We start from the raw sequence: 21,285 nt of genomic DNA, 5'->3' as shown, positions 1-21,285 counted from the left end.
AGAAGATCAACTGCGTATGTCAAATTTCCTTTTTACCATTCTCTCTGGTTCTAACTACGTAGATTGTGTATGTTTTGATGTAGAGATTCTTTCTTCTTGTCTGTACGGTGAATACTACAATGGGTTCTCGGTCTCAGATTGGGCTCCAAAATACTACCACGTTATAGAGAAATTACAAGATACTTCACTGAAGTACCTGCATTTGTATAAATCAATACTGCTTCTGCTAAGTCAGGACAGACCACCAGATATCATTGTTTTCAGAAGCTGGTGATTCTAAACGAGCAGCATCCAGCTGCTTAGATTCTTTTAAACTTGTTATTATAGCCATCATAGGTTGCTTGCAGAATTACGTTTTATTCATTAATTGTCTGCACATCTGCGGAATGTAGAAGATTTATTTTAAGTTGTCTTTTTACAAGTGGTCTGAGGATGAAATGCAACTTTGCCATAAAGTTCACCAGCTGCAGAACTTTTTTTCTGTTCCATAACACTCCTTAGATGAGGTTCAAGTGCTTTGGCGGGGAAATTTTCAGAGCAGATTCTTTTTGATTTTCCCCCAGTTTCTAAGTCGTGTATGTTCCTCTACTGATCAGTAGTACTCTACTGGTACATAAACAGAACTTGCAAATATTAATGAGAGCCATGCATGTGTTCCTGTGGGAAGGCAGACCTAATACTGAAACTCTCTGCTCTGTTACAGTGCTCACTCCAACAGTTTCATTTATTTTGGCTAGAGGTGCCTATGATTTAGTCATTAATTCTGAAATAGAATTTTCACACTGGTGTGATGGCTAATATAAAATGGTGTTACTACATTTAAATAATAATATTGTGCTTAAGAATCTCAGTGTTTCTTTTCCTTCACACACAATTTTACATGCCCTTTCTGACAATTACCGAGCATGAGGAATTAAAGTGCTCCCAGCCCAAATAAGACTCCGATAATATCTCAAACTATGCAAAATTAGAGAACAACTTTTAACCGGGTTAAAGGGCTTTCTGTTCAACAGCAAGCTCATTAAAGTTAACAAAAGGGACAACAAAGAACAAGCCTGCAAAATCTCCACAACTGCACAGCTCCTGGCCACCTCCGGCAGCAGCCAGTTTTGCTCACTTCTCTGTTTGTCTTTGTCAGTCCTGAGCATGGATGGTTGGAGAGAAGGGAAGATGCAATTTTAGCAAAGACAGACCTAGACAGAGTAACTTAACCTGTCTGGCATAACTAACAACACAGCAGAAGCTATGGCAGCGTGTACTAGCAAGCAGAGAATAAATTCTCATTAGACTAACATAACAGGAAAGGCCAACACACGCAAGTCACTTTATGATGATCTGCTGGAAAACAACTCTCAGCCAAAGCACCTTGATCCACCCAGTGTCACAATAAAGAAAAGTAGCTTCACTCATTTTAAATTTTATATGAAAAACTGTTTTGTTTTGCTGAAGCTATCAATTTCTAATTTAATTATGCTGAATATTGAATTCTACTTGTGTAACCCCAAATTGTCAATACATTATTTCACTCCTAAGGATTTCAGGTCCTTTCCTGTAAGACAATGCATCACAAGTTTATTGAATTTCTATAGCATTGCCCAATTTTTCTTCTTCCCTTCTGTACCAGAATTACTTCTAGTAAAATACTTATTTTAAAACTCTGATGATGACAAAGATATGTCTCCAATGTGATTTCAAGGATACACTTTAAAAAAAACCCAGACCCTCCGTAATAAATAAGTTGCATGTTCATGGGATAGGAAGCAGAATAATTACTCAACTGCTTTAAATAAATTGTGGTACCTAATGTTAATCAGCTTTAGTAACCTCAAAAAAAAGGAAGTGAATGTACATTCATTTATATTCATTAACTAGGCAGGTTTTCTATTTTAGGAAAGCAGAGGGGTTATCATGAGATTTTTGTTTCTATTCCTCCTATAGAACATCAGTCCTTGGATCAAAAGCATGATGTTTCACTTTAAACAGATTTTTTCACACCTCAGAATTTTCTCCTCAAAACCATATTGAGCAAAAATGATCAGAACCATTGACATATTAAAGCAGAAGGAAAATTAAATAAAGAAGATTTGAACCTTAGGGACAGTGACTTTCTTCATGTTGCTTCAAGGGATAAAGAATTTGAAAATGGTGATGTAAAGATGGCGATTACTCCTGACCTGAAATGACTTGAACGTAGAGTGCAGTAGAGTTCAGTCAACAAGATTTTCGTCACCAAGAGTCTGAAATGCTTCTAGCTCCTCCTGAATTCAGGGCATTGATCTCCACTGCACCCTGACAAGCGTGGTAGTTGCCTCACTCTCTAGGCTCTTGGGGCTTCTGCTGAATGAGGCTTTTTCCAAAATATGCCTGCTCGGTACGGGAGCTAGGGGGCCTTGAGCTGCGTCTGCTTAAAGACTAAAACAAATAATCCAACAAACCAAAAACCCACCCCAAAAATTAAGAGAAACCTCCAAAATTTCCAGAAACTCAAAGGTGACACAGTTGTTTCAAGCCCTCTTATTTTGGGCTGCTTTTCTTGTAAAATGCAACATGTTGCCAACCAAGAGGACTCTGGGCTGCTGTTACTTCAAAGCGTGAGGAAGCTGCTCAGAATTAGGAACATGCCTTGAGATACAACAGATTGTTTGGGGAGAATGGCTACTCCTAATTAGTCAATACTCTTATATATGTATGTATATATATACACATACACACATGTCTGCGTATATAGACTGTTTCAGCATTCCCTGGTGTCAAACCCTCACATTTTTTGGTGTCACATGAACACTCAGAAAAGCAGAGACGGAGCATATCTCAGTTTGCTGCTGCCTTTGAGCTGATATCAGGTTTCAGGCCTTGCATGCCCCAGCACTGCAGCCAACCCAGAGATTTGAAGGGGCAATGCAAGGTTTAACTAAATGAAACAGTAAAGCCGGATGGATGAAAAGCTCTCAGGAATCACAGTGCTGAACTTTAAAACTCATTTGTGAAAGGCAGCTGACATCTGATGTAGGAACCAAACCACCAGAGCAAGCTCAGTGCTTGCTACCCAGTGTGCATTCCTGCACTAGGAATTGTAGAGGTCATATACCACAACGTGTATACACTTAAGGGAGGGTTTACTAATTAGTACCAGTTACAAAGTAAAATCTTCTTTAATACAAGAGGAAAACCCAGGACATCTTGGCTTTTCTTGAGCCGTTCAATGCAGCTGACCTCCTACTGCCATCTTCTATAGGGCAGGCTAGTAGGTAGGAGGCAGAGAGCACACCATAAATTCACTTTCAGTGCAGAGAAAAAAAACCCTCCCCAATGACTACTTTGTGTTCTAAGACAAACAGAACCAGAAAACCAAGAATCCCAAATTAGCAAGAAAAATACATTTTTTTCTTTTTCTCTCTCTTTTTTTTTTTTTTTTTTTTTTTTTTTACAGCAGGTCTTCATTAGAATGTAGCAGAGCATCCAGCTTTCGATGAAAGCACTGGGAAATGTTTCAGAGAATCACAGTGGCCAAGGGGTCAGGCTATCAGTTTCAACTAATATAAGACAATTGAAGTGAAAAGTGATACATCTGGATGACAGAAAATAAATGCAGAGCTCTATTATCAAGAAGGTGAACCAGAAAATAGCATACAAAGATATGCGGACAATTCAGTAGTAAGGAGAGGGGGAAATTCACCTAAGGACTGCTATGGACAGGAGTCCCAGATGTGTGCTCAGACTACATAGTGTGAAGGACTATTACCAAAGACTACTTGGACCAACATCAGATATTTTCACTTCTCCACTGATGCCTATTAAATTGCATAAATGCAGTGGAGCTCTCATGCCCCGAGAGGTCCCCCCTAGAGAGCAAGGCACAGGTGCCAGCTCCAAGAGAGGGCATTTCTATCCGATTTCCATTTCCAACCAAAAACATGAGTGCTTCGCAAAAGGCTTGGAAGAGTCCATTGTGGCTCCTTGACATGGGGTGTGGGGAAGCTGCCTTACTCCTGACATCTTAACAAATTTGGCAGCAATTCTTCACCTTGATTGTTAAAAGACTAAAACCAAAACAACCATAATCAATTACAGTGTTCAAGGCCCAGGAGAAAATTTAAAAACCAGCTTTCAAGGTCAGGGTTTCAGTGGAAATAGATCCTTGTTGACAATTGGCAGAGCTTCCCCGAGCTTAGCAGAGCTGACAGCTACATTTGCAGGACGACTGCACCAGGTACATTTTCAGTGTGTTGGAGCAGCAAACAGGAACCCATTTAGCCGATTTGCAGCACACAGAAGGGTTAACCTTACATTCATGACAGAAGTTAACCCAAATAAGGTCTAAGCTATTCAGTCTGAAGGGAAAAGAAATCAATTCTAGTTCCTGTGGGTAGGATTTCACCACTTGATTAGAGAAAGAAATGAATCTTTTAAAGTATACTTACAGGAAAGGTATTTGCCATTTGCATGAGAGATGGGAATGACTGCATCCCTAGTTAATGAAATCAAGTCTGCTGTGCCTGTTTGAGGATTTCATCTATTTGAATTATGCAAATATAAAATATAACTCCATTGTATAAAACTTCAAAATGAGAATGCTATCCATACATCCAGGGGGAGGCCAAAATAATACTTCCACTCCCCAAACTTAACATTGTTTCCTTGAAGGCCAACAAGAGGTTATGATCTGGTCCTACAGCATGGCGTTCAAGCTGTGACAGTCAATTTAGATAACATTCCTTCCTGTCAGCAAATAAACATTAAGTCATTTTAAATTTCACTTCTACTTGATAAGGTTAAAGCAATTCTTTCTTGGAGATAGGGACTCACATGCAGGCTTTTGAACTTTAGTCACTGGGAGACTGATGGCCACATAGGTTGTGAAGGAGCGTATGAAGGCAGGCTGGCAGAGTGGATCTGCAGCAGCAAGAGCAGCACAGGTGATACCTTGCCCTTGATTCAGAGACCAAAACATGTAGGAAATGGATCCTTCACTTACGAGCAGAGACCCATGTGTGCACCAAGCAGTGTGGTCCCAGGCCAGCTTTCTGAAAGTCTCCTTTTGGCAACAGGTGTTTGCTAAGAATATGTTCAGCTTGGTTAAGCTTGCTGGACCTTCTTTTGAAGTTCAGCACCCTCCCAAAGAAGCATACAGACTCACACAGTGCCACACCAAGGAGCAATAAACATATCCTCTTCCTTCTAACCCAGTGGAGATCTGGGCTTTATGAGCAGAGACATGCCTCCACTCCCGGCACAGGCAACTACGTCGTGGACTTGCAGAAACAATCATAGTCTCTACCCCAGAAATTGAACTAGTTTGGTCCAGCTCTCCATTTGGAAGACTGTGCCTGAACATGTCCTTCTCATTATTAGAAATTTTCTCATTTCTGTCTGTACTCATTCATGGCCCCTATAGACCTATTAGCTCTTGTGCCAACACCATCATTTAGGTCAATGCAGAGAACATGGCAATATTTTGTAATATCAGAGAGTTTGCACTGCAAGACAATGTTTCCTAAATTGTCAATATGCTCTTTATAATAGAAAAGAATGCATTTAAATGTTGGCTTGACCAGAAGACAAACAGAAAGGGGACATTTGAATTTCAAGTTGCTAACAAAAAGCTTGTTAGAATTCAGTAGACGCGTATGTGAGCAGGAATAGGAAAAGGGAAGGGAATCAAGACAGTGGAAAGTTTCAATCTCTGGACATTAACTTTTAACAATGAACTTCCTCCAAGTACACCATGTGGGGAAAATCTTTTAAGAAAGGGCACAAGAGAAGCACTGAAAGAGAGAATAGGTATACACTCATAGACCTCCACAGCCACAGAGGTCAGCTGTGCTCTGGCTTTGCTCCGAGACTGCTCCAACTGAGGGGTGATGGATGGCCCTTCATACCCACCACAGCAGCAGACAGCAGTTTCAGAAGAACTCTTTTTTTTTGGTCTTCTATTGCTGGGGTTTTTTTATAGACCAATTTAGCAAAACCATGCTCAGCATGGATTTAAAGCTCTGTAAATTCAGAGTTAATCAAGGGTACTACAACTTTCAGACTCAAGTCTCTAAGCTGAAGAGGAGGATTTGTGCATGCTGAATGGAAGATCCTTGGCCCTACAACTGAAACAAAGGTAATTGCAAACTCCTTGATGGAAGGCCTAACTTAAACAGGCTGGGCTCCCTGGGCAGATTCTAAAGATGCACATCAAGGCTGCTAAGCTTAACCCATTGCATAATGAGATCAGACTGATTGTACCCAGAGTCACTCTGCATATGGCTGTTACTGAATCAGTTTTGCAAAATTTTCAAATCAGGGTATAAACCAGATCTTGCTTTTTCCTTGGTACTTGCTGCCCCAATGAACTTATTGGCAACTCAAAGACAGACGTATTCTTCATTTTGCTACATTAAACAATACGACCTTGTTTTAGCTTCTATTTGTCTCCCTATTCTCCAGTCATCTTAGTAGTCCTTTTCTCCAGCCTCAACATGGGTAGTTAGACATTGCATTTTTTCAAAAGTTCAAGTTTAAAAAAAATATATATTTTAACTCATTATACTTCAGTAGCTAAGTTACCCCCGTAGAACCATTGTCCAAGATTTTCAAAGCTGCAAATACCAATAGATGCTTTTACGCATTTTGGCAGGAGCTGATGTCATCATTGCCACCACTAGAATTTAGGTATTTTGGCTTTCAAGGAAAAAAAAAACAAACTCAAATACCATATTTTGAACACCTGTTACACAACCCATTCCATCTATTTTAGACCTGCATTTCTGTCAACCGATCAGAAAGATCTGTTGAATAAACTTGTGACAGAAAGTCATTAGGCTTTTAGCAATTTCACTATCTGAAGGGCAAGGGCAGACTTGACCAGCGTGCTTGCTTTTGACTTCTGTTTGTCCTTCACCATACCACGTTAGTGCTTATCTAATGGTTAAAAACCTGACATGTTAAAAGTCATGTCCACAATAAAGACTGTTTGAATCTCTGTGTACCTTATTGCTGAGGTACTGCAATCTTTAGTTACTTTAAAAGTTTAATTCTGATTGTTGGCTCAGTCATAGCACTTTCGAGAACTTCGCTTCTATAGATATCCTTAAGCATTACTAAGAGACTCAGTTCTTGAAGACCTTCATTCTTAATGCCCGTAAGGGAAAAATTTAAGTTCAGTTTTATTTTCAAAATCAGGGAGCTCAAAAGTTGTCTTTATTGGAGAGACAGAATGTGAGGCACAGGAAGGGAAAAAATCAACAAATACTGGAGCTAATCAAATGAGATGCATTTTGATACAGACATACACGCAGATAAAACCCACACCCAGTAATGAAGAAATGTTTTTTTTTCTTTAAAAGTTTATGTTTGAGGGGCAGCGGGGTGTAGGAAAAAAATAACCAAAATTTGAGGGACAGCATTTTAAGCAATTTTTTCTTGTCCAATCAAACTTTTTGTTCTACCATCTTAAAAACCTCGTGTTCCTGTACCTGGCTGAAGGCAGACTCTGATTACTTGCCTGGTTTGGCATATACAGAAAGTTTCAGATTAAGAGCAGACATACTGGGACAGACCAAGGACTCACCTGCCCATTCATTTCTCTCTGTGATGATCCTACATAGACACCTGCGGGAGAAGGAATAAGCATAGAGGGATTTTCCTGTACTATTCACACCAAGTTTTTGGCACAGTGCAATATCAGGACTTTCTGAAGTGGAGATTATATCTTGTTCTTGACAGCACTATCCTTCAAGGTTACATTTAATCTCTTCTGGAGCCCACTTTTACATTTGGCCTCCACAACAATAAATCCACAATTTAAGTTTTACATTTTATGTAAGAAGTGCTAGAATAATTGTAGATATTGCAATTTAATAGAAGGGGTAAACAAATACTGAACTCCAGGGATTTTTGTAGGAAGGAGCAATCAGGACAGTCTTCTAATATTTCTTCAAATCAAAATCACCTTCAGCAGCACCTTACTAGATATACCACTAAAACGAATGGCTGAGCGTGAGGCTGCCCCTCCTTTAGCTATATAAGACAATCATTACATCCACAAAAAGCAAGCTGGCAATATTATATGGAGGAGCAAAGCAAGGTGGATTTGCAGAAATTCTATATGAACATGGACAAAATATTTAGACAACCCTCTGAAAGGACTTGTATCTGAGCTCTTTTACAGGGTTCAGCTAGAGATTGGAGCAGAACAGCTTCTTGAATATCTGTGCAGATGCTACCTAATAAAACATGAGAAAAGAAAGCTGAGTGAGGACAAGGATGGATAGCTAAGCAACGTTATCTTCTCTAATGCACCTCTGTGTCTGGGTTTCTTTATACTCATGAGTAAAGTTTAGTTTCCCAGTAATTATTAGGTATGTGCACCTGTCTGCAGGTGGATGTCAAGTGTTTTTTGAGTGCTCACAGAACTCTCTCTATATGCTTCCATAACAAGTATACACTTGCTGACAGAGAGATCCCCTACTCTAACCCCATAAGCTGCACTTTCAACTTAAATACTTTCTTCTAAAAATTCATAAGAACAAACATAATAAATGCTTTTAAGAGAGAATTAAACCAGAGGCTTGAAAACGGCTTCAGGGGAAAGAAGGAAAAGTTAGCTCATAACAATACGAGGCCTCTTTCTCAGTTTCACCTTTCCTTGTAAGTCACTATTTATACGATTAAGAGGTTCTTGGCAGACTCATTTAATCCATAATATTTTGACCTTGATATTACTCATGCATCCAGAACAGAGATCAGAAGGATAACTGCTTTCTAATTTAAATATAGAGCTGGCATCTAGCAGCATAAACATGCTTATGATGCCCTCAAAAAAGCCTAAAAAAGTGCTACAGCACATTGTGCCAAACGTAAGTTGAAATCTTAACTGTTTATCTTCAGTGGAAAACATAATTCTAAAATTCTTTCTTACTACTTTTTCAACCATACTACTTCTCCAGCAAAACTGTAGGCTTAGGAACTCGCTTGCAACAATGAAAGGGAAGAAAATAATTATTAACCTAAGGGTTGGCAGTTGGTTGGTTCTCAGTTTCTAACACAAATGTTGCCTCTAGGAAACCAAGAAGTTATGTAGGATAAAATTGAAAGCTTCATATTACTAATAAATGCTCAGATATTAAAGCTCTCTTCCATTACAATTCACAGGCTAGCAATCATTGTTTAAAGATAATGGTCTTAACATCAGCTAGGAAAACAAAAGATTTAATTTTGTGAAATGTGGTATAATTGGAATATGAAACAATAGAGGAATAGATAATGCATTTAGTTCTCACAGGTGAAGACTTCAATAAATCATGTGTAAACTTGCCACAAATAAGTCCTCTCTACTGAAACTGGGGAGCTGCAAGAGCAATTTACATTTGAGATGGTGTCTGGCTCAGAAGACATAGCAAGAAAACAGAGAGAAATTGGAAAATTAATGCTTAAAACAATAGTGTCTTGACCAAAGAATGAGGGCAGTAGACCAAAATTGATGGGACAAGGTTACTTAATGTATGACTGCTGTATTTTGTCTGAGGACTATCCCCCTCAATTCATTTCATACCTGGAACAACATCTGTATTTCTCCACTTTGAGAGAAATATATCTTCCTGCATTCTTATCCACTCTTTGAAGAACAAGACAGCTTCCAAAGCTTCTACTTTTAAGAAAACATGTCCTAGAGAGGGTTTGCCATGATACAGAATGTATTTTTCAGAAGCTGAAATGACACCGCCAGACCTTAGCTCCCCAAAGGCAGCAGCCCCCTGCCTGTTTCTTGGTTCACACTGCCACAGCAAGGGATCTTGCCTACACTTCCCTCCTTCCTTCTCTTAGCATATACCTAGAGATGCCGTAAGAACCAACGGCTGATAGGTTTATTATCTACAGCTCGTGAGAGAGATATTAATAATACTAAGTTTAAGGCCAACACTGGTAACAGTCTTTAATGAGGCTTAAAGACTTTGGGCAGAGGCAAGCATAAGGCAGAAATACTTAAGAAATCTCAGCTGTACACTTAGTCTCTAGACAACACAGATGGTAGAGCATAAAGAAGTAGAAAGATACTTGTGCTTCCTGTGCCACAGGATGAGCTAGGCTGAAGCAGCATGCCAACACCTGTAGCTCACTATCAGACCAGGTAAAATACCAGTTTCCTTGTAGGCATCAGCTGAAAGACACCACTAAGCACCAATAAAGCACTCATCATCCTCGTGGGCTTCTCGTGCACAGAAGCAAAGACAGTAGTCACGTGTCCATAGAGACCATATCTGCCACGATATCACATATGGAGAATTATGTATATTACACTAGTAGTGAATTTGGTTCTCTGACTAAAGTATTTGCAGGGTTAGGTTGTTTTTAAAGCTGCAGACGTTTCATGTTGAAGCAATTTTTAAGTACTCTAATGCAAAGTGTAATCACACATTGATTTTTCCATTAAAACTACAAAAGTCTTAAATACCCTGGGGGTGCTGGCCTCAATTAGTCCCTATTCTCCCATTCTTTTTCTCTCCATACCGTTTTGCCATCCCTCGGCATAGGAGGACAGGAAGACTGTCTACTTAAGCCAAAAGCACGATTTTCTATTATATGAGTCCAGTTAAAAGCAGCAGTAGACAAATTGCTTTCTGTACAATAGGGAGGAAAATTATGCTGGTTTCTGCTTATGTTCATTTTTAAATTACAGTGTGGGAAAACTGAACATACAGATATCTAGATTTTGGAAGTTTGCCGTGAGTCTATTTTACTATGGCTATGTATTTTTTTTAAAACCAACAGAAGTCCCACAGCTCTTCAGAGGAGGTTGTTTGTACACAGATGGCCTGAAAAGCCATGATCCCTGAATGCAGCCTTTCCATTTTCATCTGTTGAATAGCTGAGCGTCGGTTTTGTGCTACCAGCATTCAGTAGCATTAATTGGTTTTGTCATTGACACCAGGTTACTACTTTTGCAGAAAAGAGGAAAGCAAGTTTTACTGAACACCAGTGGGTAAATCCTTTGCTTTTATCTCTTTTCCAGAAAGCAGCACCTAAAAGAAGAATCTTACTAGTGACAGAGGATGGGTGTCCCATTCAGTTGAATGGCCAGACCCTGGTCTGTTGGTCTAAGTATTTCACGTTCCCTGGGCAGCCCCTGCTACCCATTTCAGTGCATTCAGTCTCCTACTTGTCTTGTGTAATTCAAAGCCCTGCTCAGGGAAATAATGGATGGAAACACCATATAAAACACAAGAGATGAAAATCATATCTAGCCTACAACGTATTTATCTTCAGGCACCTCTCCAACAAAGTCTCTGAAGAAAGGCAGCTGAGTGGAATGATGAAAGAAATGAACCAAGAGGAGTCAATGAAGCTGAGTTTAAAGAACATGGGCTGGAGCTGTATTCTGGAATCTAATCAATTAGGTTATTCTTCGAATTTTTGTTCTATCTCCAAGCTTTACCTTTTTTGGTAAGGAAAAAACCCAGCCAATTTCCAGACTATGAAGAAGCATCTAATTTTCCTGTAACAGAAGTTCTACCATTGTCAAGTTATATTGTGCCTGAGTCATCTCAAGATGACAACCACATATTTTTCACAACTACTTGAAGTAATCTGCCTCCTGAAAACCCACTTGCAAAGTGCCTTATGAAATACATCTCCTTAGTGATCTTTGGAAAGGCTATTTCTACATACAATACCTTTATTCTGAACAAAACACTAACTGCCAGCACGAGCATATGAGAAAAAAACCCCAGTGCTCCAGCTTATGTTCTAAGAGATCTTTTCACTTCTGACTCAGAGTTTTACCTAGCTATTAGCTTACGGATAGGTACAGATGTATTCATGGTGCTTACAGTGGCATTGGTATTATTATAGAACAGGCCGGCATTGTTTTAACAGTCGCCACCAAAGCGGCAGGAGAGAGGCCAGGCATCCCAGCATACAGAGCACCAGTACAAGATTCAGTAGCTGCATTTGTGACTCTCCATAGCATTTGTGACCTTGGGTCAGGTCACTGACCTCTTTCTGTCTAGCTTTTCCAGCCTCTCCCTTTTGCCCATTTTATTAGGATTTAAAGACAGGGACTCTCCCTCTTTCTACAGCACTTACCAGAGTCTCAGTAAAGCCTCTAGCTGCTATTGCTCTGTAAATCAGACCAGACCTGAATCTACCTGTACCATACCACATCACACAAAATCACCACTGCTACTGCCTTCAGGTTGACACTTGGTGTATTTGACATACTTAAACATTAGACCAAAGAAAAAATTTTTAAAAAGTCACCACCACACTGCCTTTCTCGAATGGAGGTACTGCCATAGGTTATGATAAGCAATTCCCTTCCCTGCTCATTAAAGGAGCTGTAAGATATTTGCTGTCCAGGTACGTAAGTAAGATTCGTCTTACAGCAGAAGCTCCCAAAGCAGAAAAGCTGCAGTTCAGTAGTGATGGGAAAGAGACAGCAGAGAGAATTATCTGTCTCGCTTGGCATGAGGGAGCTGGCGGAGTTGGGCTGGTAGTACCAGGGTCTCCAGCCAGGTAGGTCCAGCTGCATCTGTGACTCCTGTCAACCATTGCAGCTACAACAGTGTTTTAATGGATCCACCTCAACACTTTCATAGCAGCCAGTTTACTTTGATATTTCTCTCTTCTAGAAGGAAGACTTCAGGATGGACTTCTCATCACAGTCAGGAGACAGAAAAACTCTGCCTGGATGCTGACTGGCAAATGGCAAACCACCCACAGTGCCCAGCAGCCCCATGCTGTGGGACCCCTCTGCTGTGCACACAGAAGAGTATTGCTCTAAGGGGCACGTTGGAAGCATATACAAAGAAGAGTAGATGATGTAGCAACACTAAAGGACTTCGTTATTTCAACGTGTTTACTGTGGTAGGCTTGAAGCTGCTTTATACAAAATAATTAAGGCTTTTAGCAGAAGCACAAAACTGAAGCTGCCAAGGAAATATCACAGAAGCTTTAGAAACGATAAATTTTTCATCTGGGATAGTCAAAACTCACTTCGTTGTAGAGTACATGTTCAGGTCAGTCAGACTTGATGACAAACCATACAGCTGCTTTTGTATAAATGTGGCTTTATATTATTGACCAGATTAAAAAGGATGTAGCCATGGCCAGCGAGTGGGCACTGCTAGCATGGAGCTGCTGGTGCCAAAGCCCACCCCACCAGCAGCTTGCATGGTGGCTGTCCCATACCGCTACCCTTTCCCAGTGAACAGGTCACCTGTTAACATTTCCTAAAGATTTTTAACTTACATAGTTTCAGCTATGAAAGGGCCTTCTTTTTTTAACATTTATAATTACGGCACTAGCTGGATCTCTCTTCTACAGGATCCTTCCATTACATTCTCCTTCTTTGTTTGGTATAACCCAGTTATAATATATATAATAATACATGTAAGTCTCCAAGCTCACCCCTTCCTAAGAGCTCACTGCAGGGGCCTGAGCTCCGGTGTTGGAGCAGCAAGAGGTCCCCAGCAGCACCTCGTGACCATTTAGGTAGCCTTCTGATCACTGCCATGGCCTTCACAGCCACAGGACAAAGACAAGATCAAGCAGCCACAAAGACTGAATCAATCCCTGTCAGGATGGGCCAAGCATTAGGAGGTTTTAAATACTGTTAAAATGTTGTGTTTCGTCAAAATGCCATCAGCCAAGTATTTTCATAAGCACTATAGCTATCCAGTTTCTGCTGCTGGGAGTGGAGAAACTTTTATTAGCAAATGCTGCCATGAACCACTCAAAAAATTAAGTTCAGCTATGTTTTCCCTGCTATTCGTGACAGGCTACACTCATCCAGACCAATGTAGCCCTTCACTAGAAGAAAAATCTGCTGTCCCGATGCGAACAAAGCTGCTTTAAGAACAACAAACATAGGTAACCCACGCAGTCTCAACCAGTCTGATCTATGCTGCTCATACAGATGGGCTGACGCACTGGAGGCAGCAGAGTTTTACCACATGACTCAGAAGATGACTAATTAAATCGCACACACAGAGATCGCGGGACGTATGCCCCAGTCTACCCAAAAGCACAAAATGCCTTATTTCAACAGCAGGAGCATTAAGCAGAGAATTACATGTGCTATCACGTTTTTCTTGAAGCCAACGGCAATACTGGGAAGGAAGTTGGAAGGAACAGCACTGCACAGCCTACTTTATAAAAACAGAATTGATTTTCTCCAAAATACTGAGACAAATTTGCATTCCTCCACTGGGGCAAATTACCAAAATTTGAACTGAACAGCCCCTGGAAGTACCCCCTCCCCAACACCAGGCATAGAGTTGTTATTGAAGCCATTGGGCCAGTCCCTCCTCTGCACCATGAGAGTACCAAGGTAGCTAGAAACAGAAGAAACTGACATCTCTACATCAAGGACTTCAAATCCCCAACCAGACCATCTGGGCTATAAGCTGAAAGATTTGAACCTTGTAGCCACCTTCCTTGGACAAAAGCTCTTTCTCACATGAGCTCAGGCTGCCCAGCATGCTGGTGCTTTCCTCGCTTGGCCCTTGTCACCTTCCTCATCCGTCACAGCAGTGGTGTCACCCCATCTGGAGGCCATCCTGCAATTCTACCTACAGCAAGTAGACTTCCACTTGCAACATTTACAATTCATTTTTGTAAATTTTCTCAAGTGCCACACAATAACATGACACTAAAAAAGGATCAGTTCCTTCTTGTGCCTCCTTCAACTTAGTTTTTTCTCATCGTCAGGAGATATAATAATTTAATCTCTGTTTTGTAGAACTTATCACTTTTAACAACTGGAAGAAGAAAATGCTAAATTGTTTTTATTACTGTTAGAAGTTCAAAGACATCATGCTATATACTGTCATTTACATTTCACATTAAAAGTGAAATATGTTGGGAATGCACAAGTATTCATTTTAATTTGACCCATCTGTTAAATGAAAAACAAAGAGGACTTCTAAATCACTATATTTAAATTCAGTGATTTGTAAACAATTTATATGTTCGTTTCTTCTGGGTTAAAACTGCCCTAAAGCATCACTCTTATGAAATCTCCAAATTAAATTGCTTTGCATTGTTCTCAAGGATGCAGGCCACAGTTTCTTCCTCCTCAGTTTATTAATTTATTTCCCAACCCAAGTAAATTAGCAAGACTCGTATTAAGAGTCTTGCCACTGAAATCATTTTGGGGAATTCACGGAAGCATCTCCTGGCTCCAGAAAGCTGAGAGCACAGAGAAAGCATCAGATATTGGCGGCAAATTCTATTAAGATAAGCTTTCATTTAGCTTTTTAACACTTCTGCAGCAGCACTGGGTCTGCCCTATTTTACACTAGACCATCACCAAGCAGGTACAATAATCAAGGAGGGGAAGAAAAGCTGTGGCAATTTGCCTTCATATCCCAACCTAGCTAGAACTTGCTGCAGGGTCTGGATCTTAGACTGGGCTTTAATGTAGACGTGGATGATAATTTACAAGGGGAGAGAGACCCACAGACATTTAAGGATCCCATAGTAGCACTTAAAGAGCAGAGTCTTATTTCTTTCTCTGCTTTGTGCAAAGTGCTGTATTTAGCGTTAGCTGCCAAGCCTCTACCCCTGAAATCAGTACTTTTGGTGGACTAAGGATACTGAGAGCCCTTTTAATCACACAGATCTGGGGCCTCTTGTTCCAGACTAACAGACATCTTGTGCGAGGAGATGATTTATTGTTAGATGTACACCCTGGGCATGAGGAAGGGCTCTGTATAGCCTGGAGTGTCACATGTCCCATTTGTAGCCTTTGTCACCATCCCTACTGGTACAGTGTGTAGCTCCACGCTTTCCCCAAACCTCCGAGGCACAAGCATTTTCTGTATGACAGGTTTTCACCATGTTCCCAAATCTAACACAGGTGAAGCGGACAAGGAGCTGGGTGCAGCCAGGGCTCAGGACTAGATGAGGAAGCAGAGAATGCTCAAAAAAAAAAAAGAAAAAAAAAAGAAAAAAAAAGTACTTAAAGCTGTAGAAGTGGACAGACACATGAGTTTCAATTCCCCCCCTGTAATATCAGGCAAAGCACCAAAAAGCAACACAGAATACTAGGTCTACTGTGCATTCACACTCTAGATGGTTCATTTATTATATCCAGTATCGTATTAAGCAACCCAACAAAACAAGAACTAGCAGTAATTCAGCCAGGGCATGATTAAGGGTGCTTCTAAGAACATCAACAAACATGGAGACTACATGGATCACAGCCCAGAAAGATTCCAAGTTGGTGAAATGACAGCTTGATTAGTTTTTGTCTGACAAATGTGGCAAGAGAGATCAGAACCAAACATAATTCCAAGGGTACAGGCCTCAAATAAAAAGGGGGGGCGGGGGGGGGGACAGGAATCAGAGGGCAACAGCAATTTGCAAGACCAAATCAACTCTCCAGCCCAGTTTTCTTAATGCCCAGATGCAACACAGCCACTTAGGGAAGTGACCATGCCCCTGCCTGTACTTGGTGCTGGCGAGGCCCCACCTCGAGTGCTGTGTCCAGTTTTGGGCCCCTCACTACACAAAAGACACTGAGGCACTGGAGCAGGTCCAGAGAAGGGCAACGGAGCTGGTGAGGGGTCTGGAGAACAAGTCTTATGAGGAGCGGCTGAGGGAGCTGGAGGTGTTCAGCCTGGAGAAAAGGCAGCTGAGGGGAGACCTTCTCGCTCCCTACAGCTACCTGAAAGGAGGGTGTAGCCACGTGGGGTTTGGTCTCTTCTCCCAAGTAACAGGTGACAGGACAAGAGGAAATGGCCTTAAATTGCACCAGGGGAGCTTTAAACTGAATATTAGGAAAAATTTTTACACTGAAAGGGTTATTAAGCACTGGAACAGGCTGCCCAGGGAAGTGGTTGAGGCACCAACCCTGGAGGTATTTAAAAGATTGATAGACATAGTGCTTAAAGTTTAGTGATGGTTTTTGTCAGAGTTAGGTTGATGGTTGGACTAGGTGATCTGAAAGGTCCCTTCCAACCTAGGCAATCTATACCCTCCAGGCAGCATCCTGAATTAACAGGGACATGCCTTTGGAGCGGGACAAGCTTCACATCTTGCAAGACAGTCTTCGCTCCCATCAAGAGCCTTACTAAATATGCACATATTTGTAATTTAATGGGAAAACGCGCAAGTAGAGCTACTTTATATACAGGCAACCATTGCCTATTGCTACCCAAAGGTCAAGCAGTAACACCCTGTTACCCATATTGCTGCATGTAGGCATGCAGTATAATCAATCAACATAGATAGCAGAGAGTAAATGGATTTTTCTTTTTTCTTCCCTCCCACCTGTTCTAATGACAAAAAGAGTGAGTCAAAACCATAAAGGGAAATCAGGTTTCTTAAAATATATCATCGCAACCAGAAGTATCCCTCTCCCTCATTTCGCATCAGTTTCAAACCATACATCCTCCATTTGGGGGAACTTGGTGAGATAAAATGGAGGTCTCTGGGTTTTCCTCCTATGTGGAAAAGGGGCAGTGGAGGGGAGGCAGAGTAGGATGGGGCTCTTACCCAGGAATAAAATGATCTGTCTCCTGGAGCTCTTGCCCTCTGAGCTCTCACTTTTTCTTAGGTACTGATCCTGGTGTCTTAGTCCACCCTTCACAGCCACAGTTCCTTCCTTGTGGATCATCAGGGTTTTCATCATACTGCGGCACATGAAAGTGACAGATCCCAGCACTATGATGTACACAGCGAAGGCACTGAAGATGCTGGCCTGAAAGACAGACCACTTGGAGGAGAGGCTGGTACAGATGGTCATATTGTGCTTCAGCTGAGGGAGGTGGTGCCTTGGTGTAGGCTTGACACAGGCAGTCGTACCTTGGTAGCCCTCGATGGTTTCCAAAGGATATTCTGTGCCCATGGCAAAGAGCAGGGGCAGAGCCACTATGAAAGATGTCCCCCAGACAAAGGCGATGAGCAGCTTCACCGTGCGAGATCCAGAGACTGCCTTGAACTTGAAGGGGTGGCAGATAGCCACGTACCTCTCAAAGCTGAGGGTGGCCACATGCAGCACAGTGGCATAACTGCAGGCTTCGAAGAGGAAGTAGTAGAGCTTGCAAGCTATGTTACCATTGGGGGTGGAAAAGGGGCTCCAGATGGCACTGAAGAACTCCATGGGCATGCCCAGCAGGATGACCAGCAGGTCAGAACAGGCCAGGCTCACCATGTGGTCCGTGACCTCCTTCTGCAGGTACCCTTTCTTCTGCAGGACCCTGGTGGTCTTGATGGTGATGCTGTTGCCCAGGATGCCCACAACAAAGATGCAGACATACACTAAGGCCAGAGTGATCTTGATCCAAAGAGACACCTCAAACTCAGGAACGTGGCTGTGGTCTATGAGATGAGAACAGTCTGAAGGGGACATCTGCCCTGCCATGAGCAACCCCTGGGGAGGGGAGGAGCAAGGAGGAATAGCCTTCCTGTCCTCTCTGACGTTCAAATTCACAGCAAATAGATCCTTTCTCACTTTGCCCCTCTCACTGAGACACACAGGTGAGAGCAGTCAGGTACAACGAATGTGTCTCAACTAGCCACACCTGTCGGTTTTGTTAGTGACAGCCACTGGGTCAATAAGCCAAGCAGGAAAGTGTTTTAGCTCTTACCTATTTTTATGGCAAACACCTCTTGCTCCTTTTGGATTTTCCTCCTCCTTTCTCTACTGAGTGAAGCTGCCGTTCTTCAGCTCTTTGCGGTGTGAACTGCTCTCCTTTCAACGCTTGCCTCTACCTCTGCAAGCAAAGGCAGCTTTTGGTCCTGGCCCCAGCAGGAGGAAGTCAAAGAGTTTCTGTGTGGTTATAGCTGCTCTGTTAACCATTAACCTAAATCTTGGCTATCCCTAGTCACCGGCAGCAAAGCAGGTTTAGAAAAAAAAAAAAAGGGCAAGCCACCCATGTCAGAAATTCACTTCCTGTAACAGGAGCTCCTTCTCAGGGACAAAAAGAGGTGTTTCTCCTAAAGCTGTTAGATTGGTGGGGTCAGGCTGAACGTGTGAGCAGGCGCTGAAGAGAAAATATCTGCTCGTGAGTTTAACATTAACTGGGCTTCAGACTTTACTTCTGTATGCGCTAATGCCAACACTTCTCTACTCTGCATTTTCTTTAATGAAGACCTTGGTATCAGCCACAGCAGTATTTGTTACACAGGCTGTGCAGCCATAGACTGATTTACATCACCAGGATGTTCTGGTTTTTAGTTGCTGTTGCTGAACTGGTAACTTCTTAAAATAACTGTTTACACTCTAAAGATTCTTCTCAGAAGTTATAAAACAAGCTGAACTGTAGATTTAGACACATTGATTGTCTCCCTTCAAATTGCCATCTCCTCATGCTAGATAACAAAAATAATGAAGTTAGTAATCCCAATAATACTCATGCTTTCAAACAATCCAGAGTAACAGGGGATGAAAACGTACTTCCCCCTCCTGTGTCTCACCCCAGGGGGAATGAATTTAATGCACTCTTTAGTTTTAGTTTCAAACCATAGCACTGAAGGCTCCCAAGGTAACCCCTGGAAACATTTAATTAGAGGGTGTGTATATGGATTAGGGAACCTTTAAATTACAATGCAAAACAGCAGAACAGCTTTTGCAGCTATAATCAAGAGAGAGGCCCAGTACAGTGATCTGCTCCAATACCAAATCTAAGAACAGTGCGTTCACAAAGTGATTTTTATTAGCTAGACAAGCTCATGTGACACTTTCAGCTCATGATAAAAGAGAAACATTAGAAAGCTGTTATTAAGCAGTCTCCTCACATTCAGTGGTTATCACTGTACCTCAGCAGCCCAAGTATATAATGAACAAAAGATGCCCAAAACAGGATAATCAGCACCTGTTTCTATGCATTATTTATGCATTCCTGTTTCAGAAAAATCACCTCAAACCTTGCACAACTTCAAGCCCTGTAGTCCCAGTCATCTTTCCTTATGTTTGATAATTCACATTTGTTCTGCTCAGACAAGCTTTCTATTATTACCCAATTTCTTTCACTTAATTTTACTTTATAAAAGTGTGAACAAAGATTACATATGCATGACTGAATTGTGGAAATGAAGCTAATTAAAATTTGCTGCTTACCATCAAAAGGGAGAAAGGGAGCGAGAGAGAGCAAAAGAGAGAGAAGGCCCAATAGGATTAGATCTCCCCCTTTTTTCCACACCAATTATAAAATGCAGAACACAATTTTGCAGTTTTCAATATTATCTTTAGAACATACACAAAGTTTATTAACTTTCTAATAAAGAGCTGGTGCCACAAAGGGGATAGGAAGGAAAGTGACAATTCTGGATGCTCACAGACGGAGACCATTAAAAAAAAAATCTTGCATAGGTTACTGGACTAGATAAACCAGCAGTGAGTATTCCAGAGATAGGTATAAAATCCCTATCATGGATGATTATAAAAAAATATATCTTCCTGGAGGGAGACATTTCTCCCCAGTTAAATGTGCTTAATGCCTCTTTGTGGCATGGAGCTCATCATCTAACCCTGGTGGATATATCAGTTTAAAAACTTACGATTTGTGTAATGGTCTAATTTTAGGGATTTTGTTAAGTTTTCCTTGATACCTTGTTGCAGCAAGTACCACAAGTTAATTTTTGTGTTGTTGCCTTTCCCTTAGCAGTTTTCAAAGTGATTGTGGCCTCTGTAGCTGTACCCAGGAGAACACTGCAGGGAGTCCCCCCGACCTAATTTGTTACAATTGCACACCATGACTTCAGCCCCCAGCACCGAAGAGGAGTCAAGAACATTAAGGATAGAGATCGCCATATTTATTTTTAAAATCTGCACACATGGATGGTGCACACTGCAGCCAAACACTTGTCAGCCCCTTGGTAAGAAACCAGAGCATCCCGAAGATGCAGATTACATGGGCACAGAGTGGCAGCTGGCTCTATGCGCCACTCGTGCAGCCACAGTCAGGCTCACCTGAAGGCTTGCGGCAAGGCAGTTGTTGGGAAGAGATGACAAGTGGTGGGAGCCAGAGAAACACTGAGATGCAGCATGGATTGTTGTCGCTGTAGTTTATAAGGGGATTTTTCACTTTCAAAAATAATAAAGCTGCTGTGATCATCCGCCCCAGTTTGTTATCCAAGAGCATCTCCAAGGTTTCCTGAAGGGCTCTTTGCTTTCTTGGATAATGCCCCGGTGAAAGGCCTTTAGGGGCAGAAGAAAGCAGAGCTTTATTGACCATCCTTTAGGCCGTTGCACAAAGCTCACCTTCTGCACCTTGTGTAGCGCACCATCTAGCACCCCACCATGCCAGTGGGCCACTGGATGAGCTCAAGGGCAGGAGGGCTGCAAGACAC

The 21,285-nt window shown here is 41.6% G+C and overlaps 1 protein-coding gene across 1 annotated transcript in view; it reads right to left on the bottom strand.

Moving 5' to 3' along the window:
- The window catches only part of GPR39 (G protein-coupled receptor 39), an 81,600-nt gene extending 63,242 nt beyond the window's left edge, over window positions 1-18,358 (bottom strand). Inside the window, exon 1 of the mRNA XM_074593524.1 lies at window positions 17,488-18,358. Coding sequence (XP_074449625.1) covers window positions 17,488-18,355 — 868 coding nt within the window. The 5' untranslated portion in view covers window positions 18,356-18,358. The remainder of the gene's footprint in view (window positions 1-17,487) is intronic.
- Between the last annotated feature and the right edge of the window lie 2,927 nt (window positions 18,359-21,285).

The sequence above is a fragment of the Larus michahellis genome, chromosome 7 (assembly GCF_964199755.1).
Source record: "Larus michahellis chromosome 7, bLarMic1.1, whole genome shotgun sequence".
Classification (NCBI taxonomy): Eukaryota; Metazoa; Chordata; class Aves; order Charadriiformes; family Laridae; genus Larus; species Larus michahellis.
The sequence above is the reverse complement of the archived record's forward strand: the minus strand, read 5'-3'. Positions and strand labels throughout refer to the sequence as shown.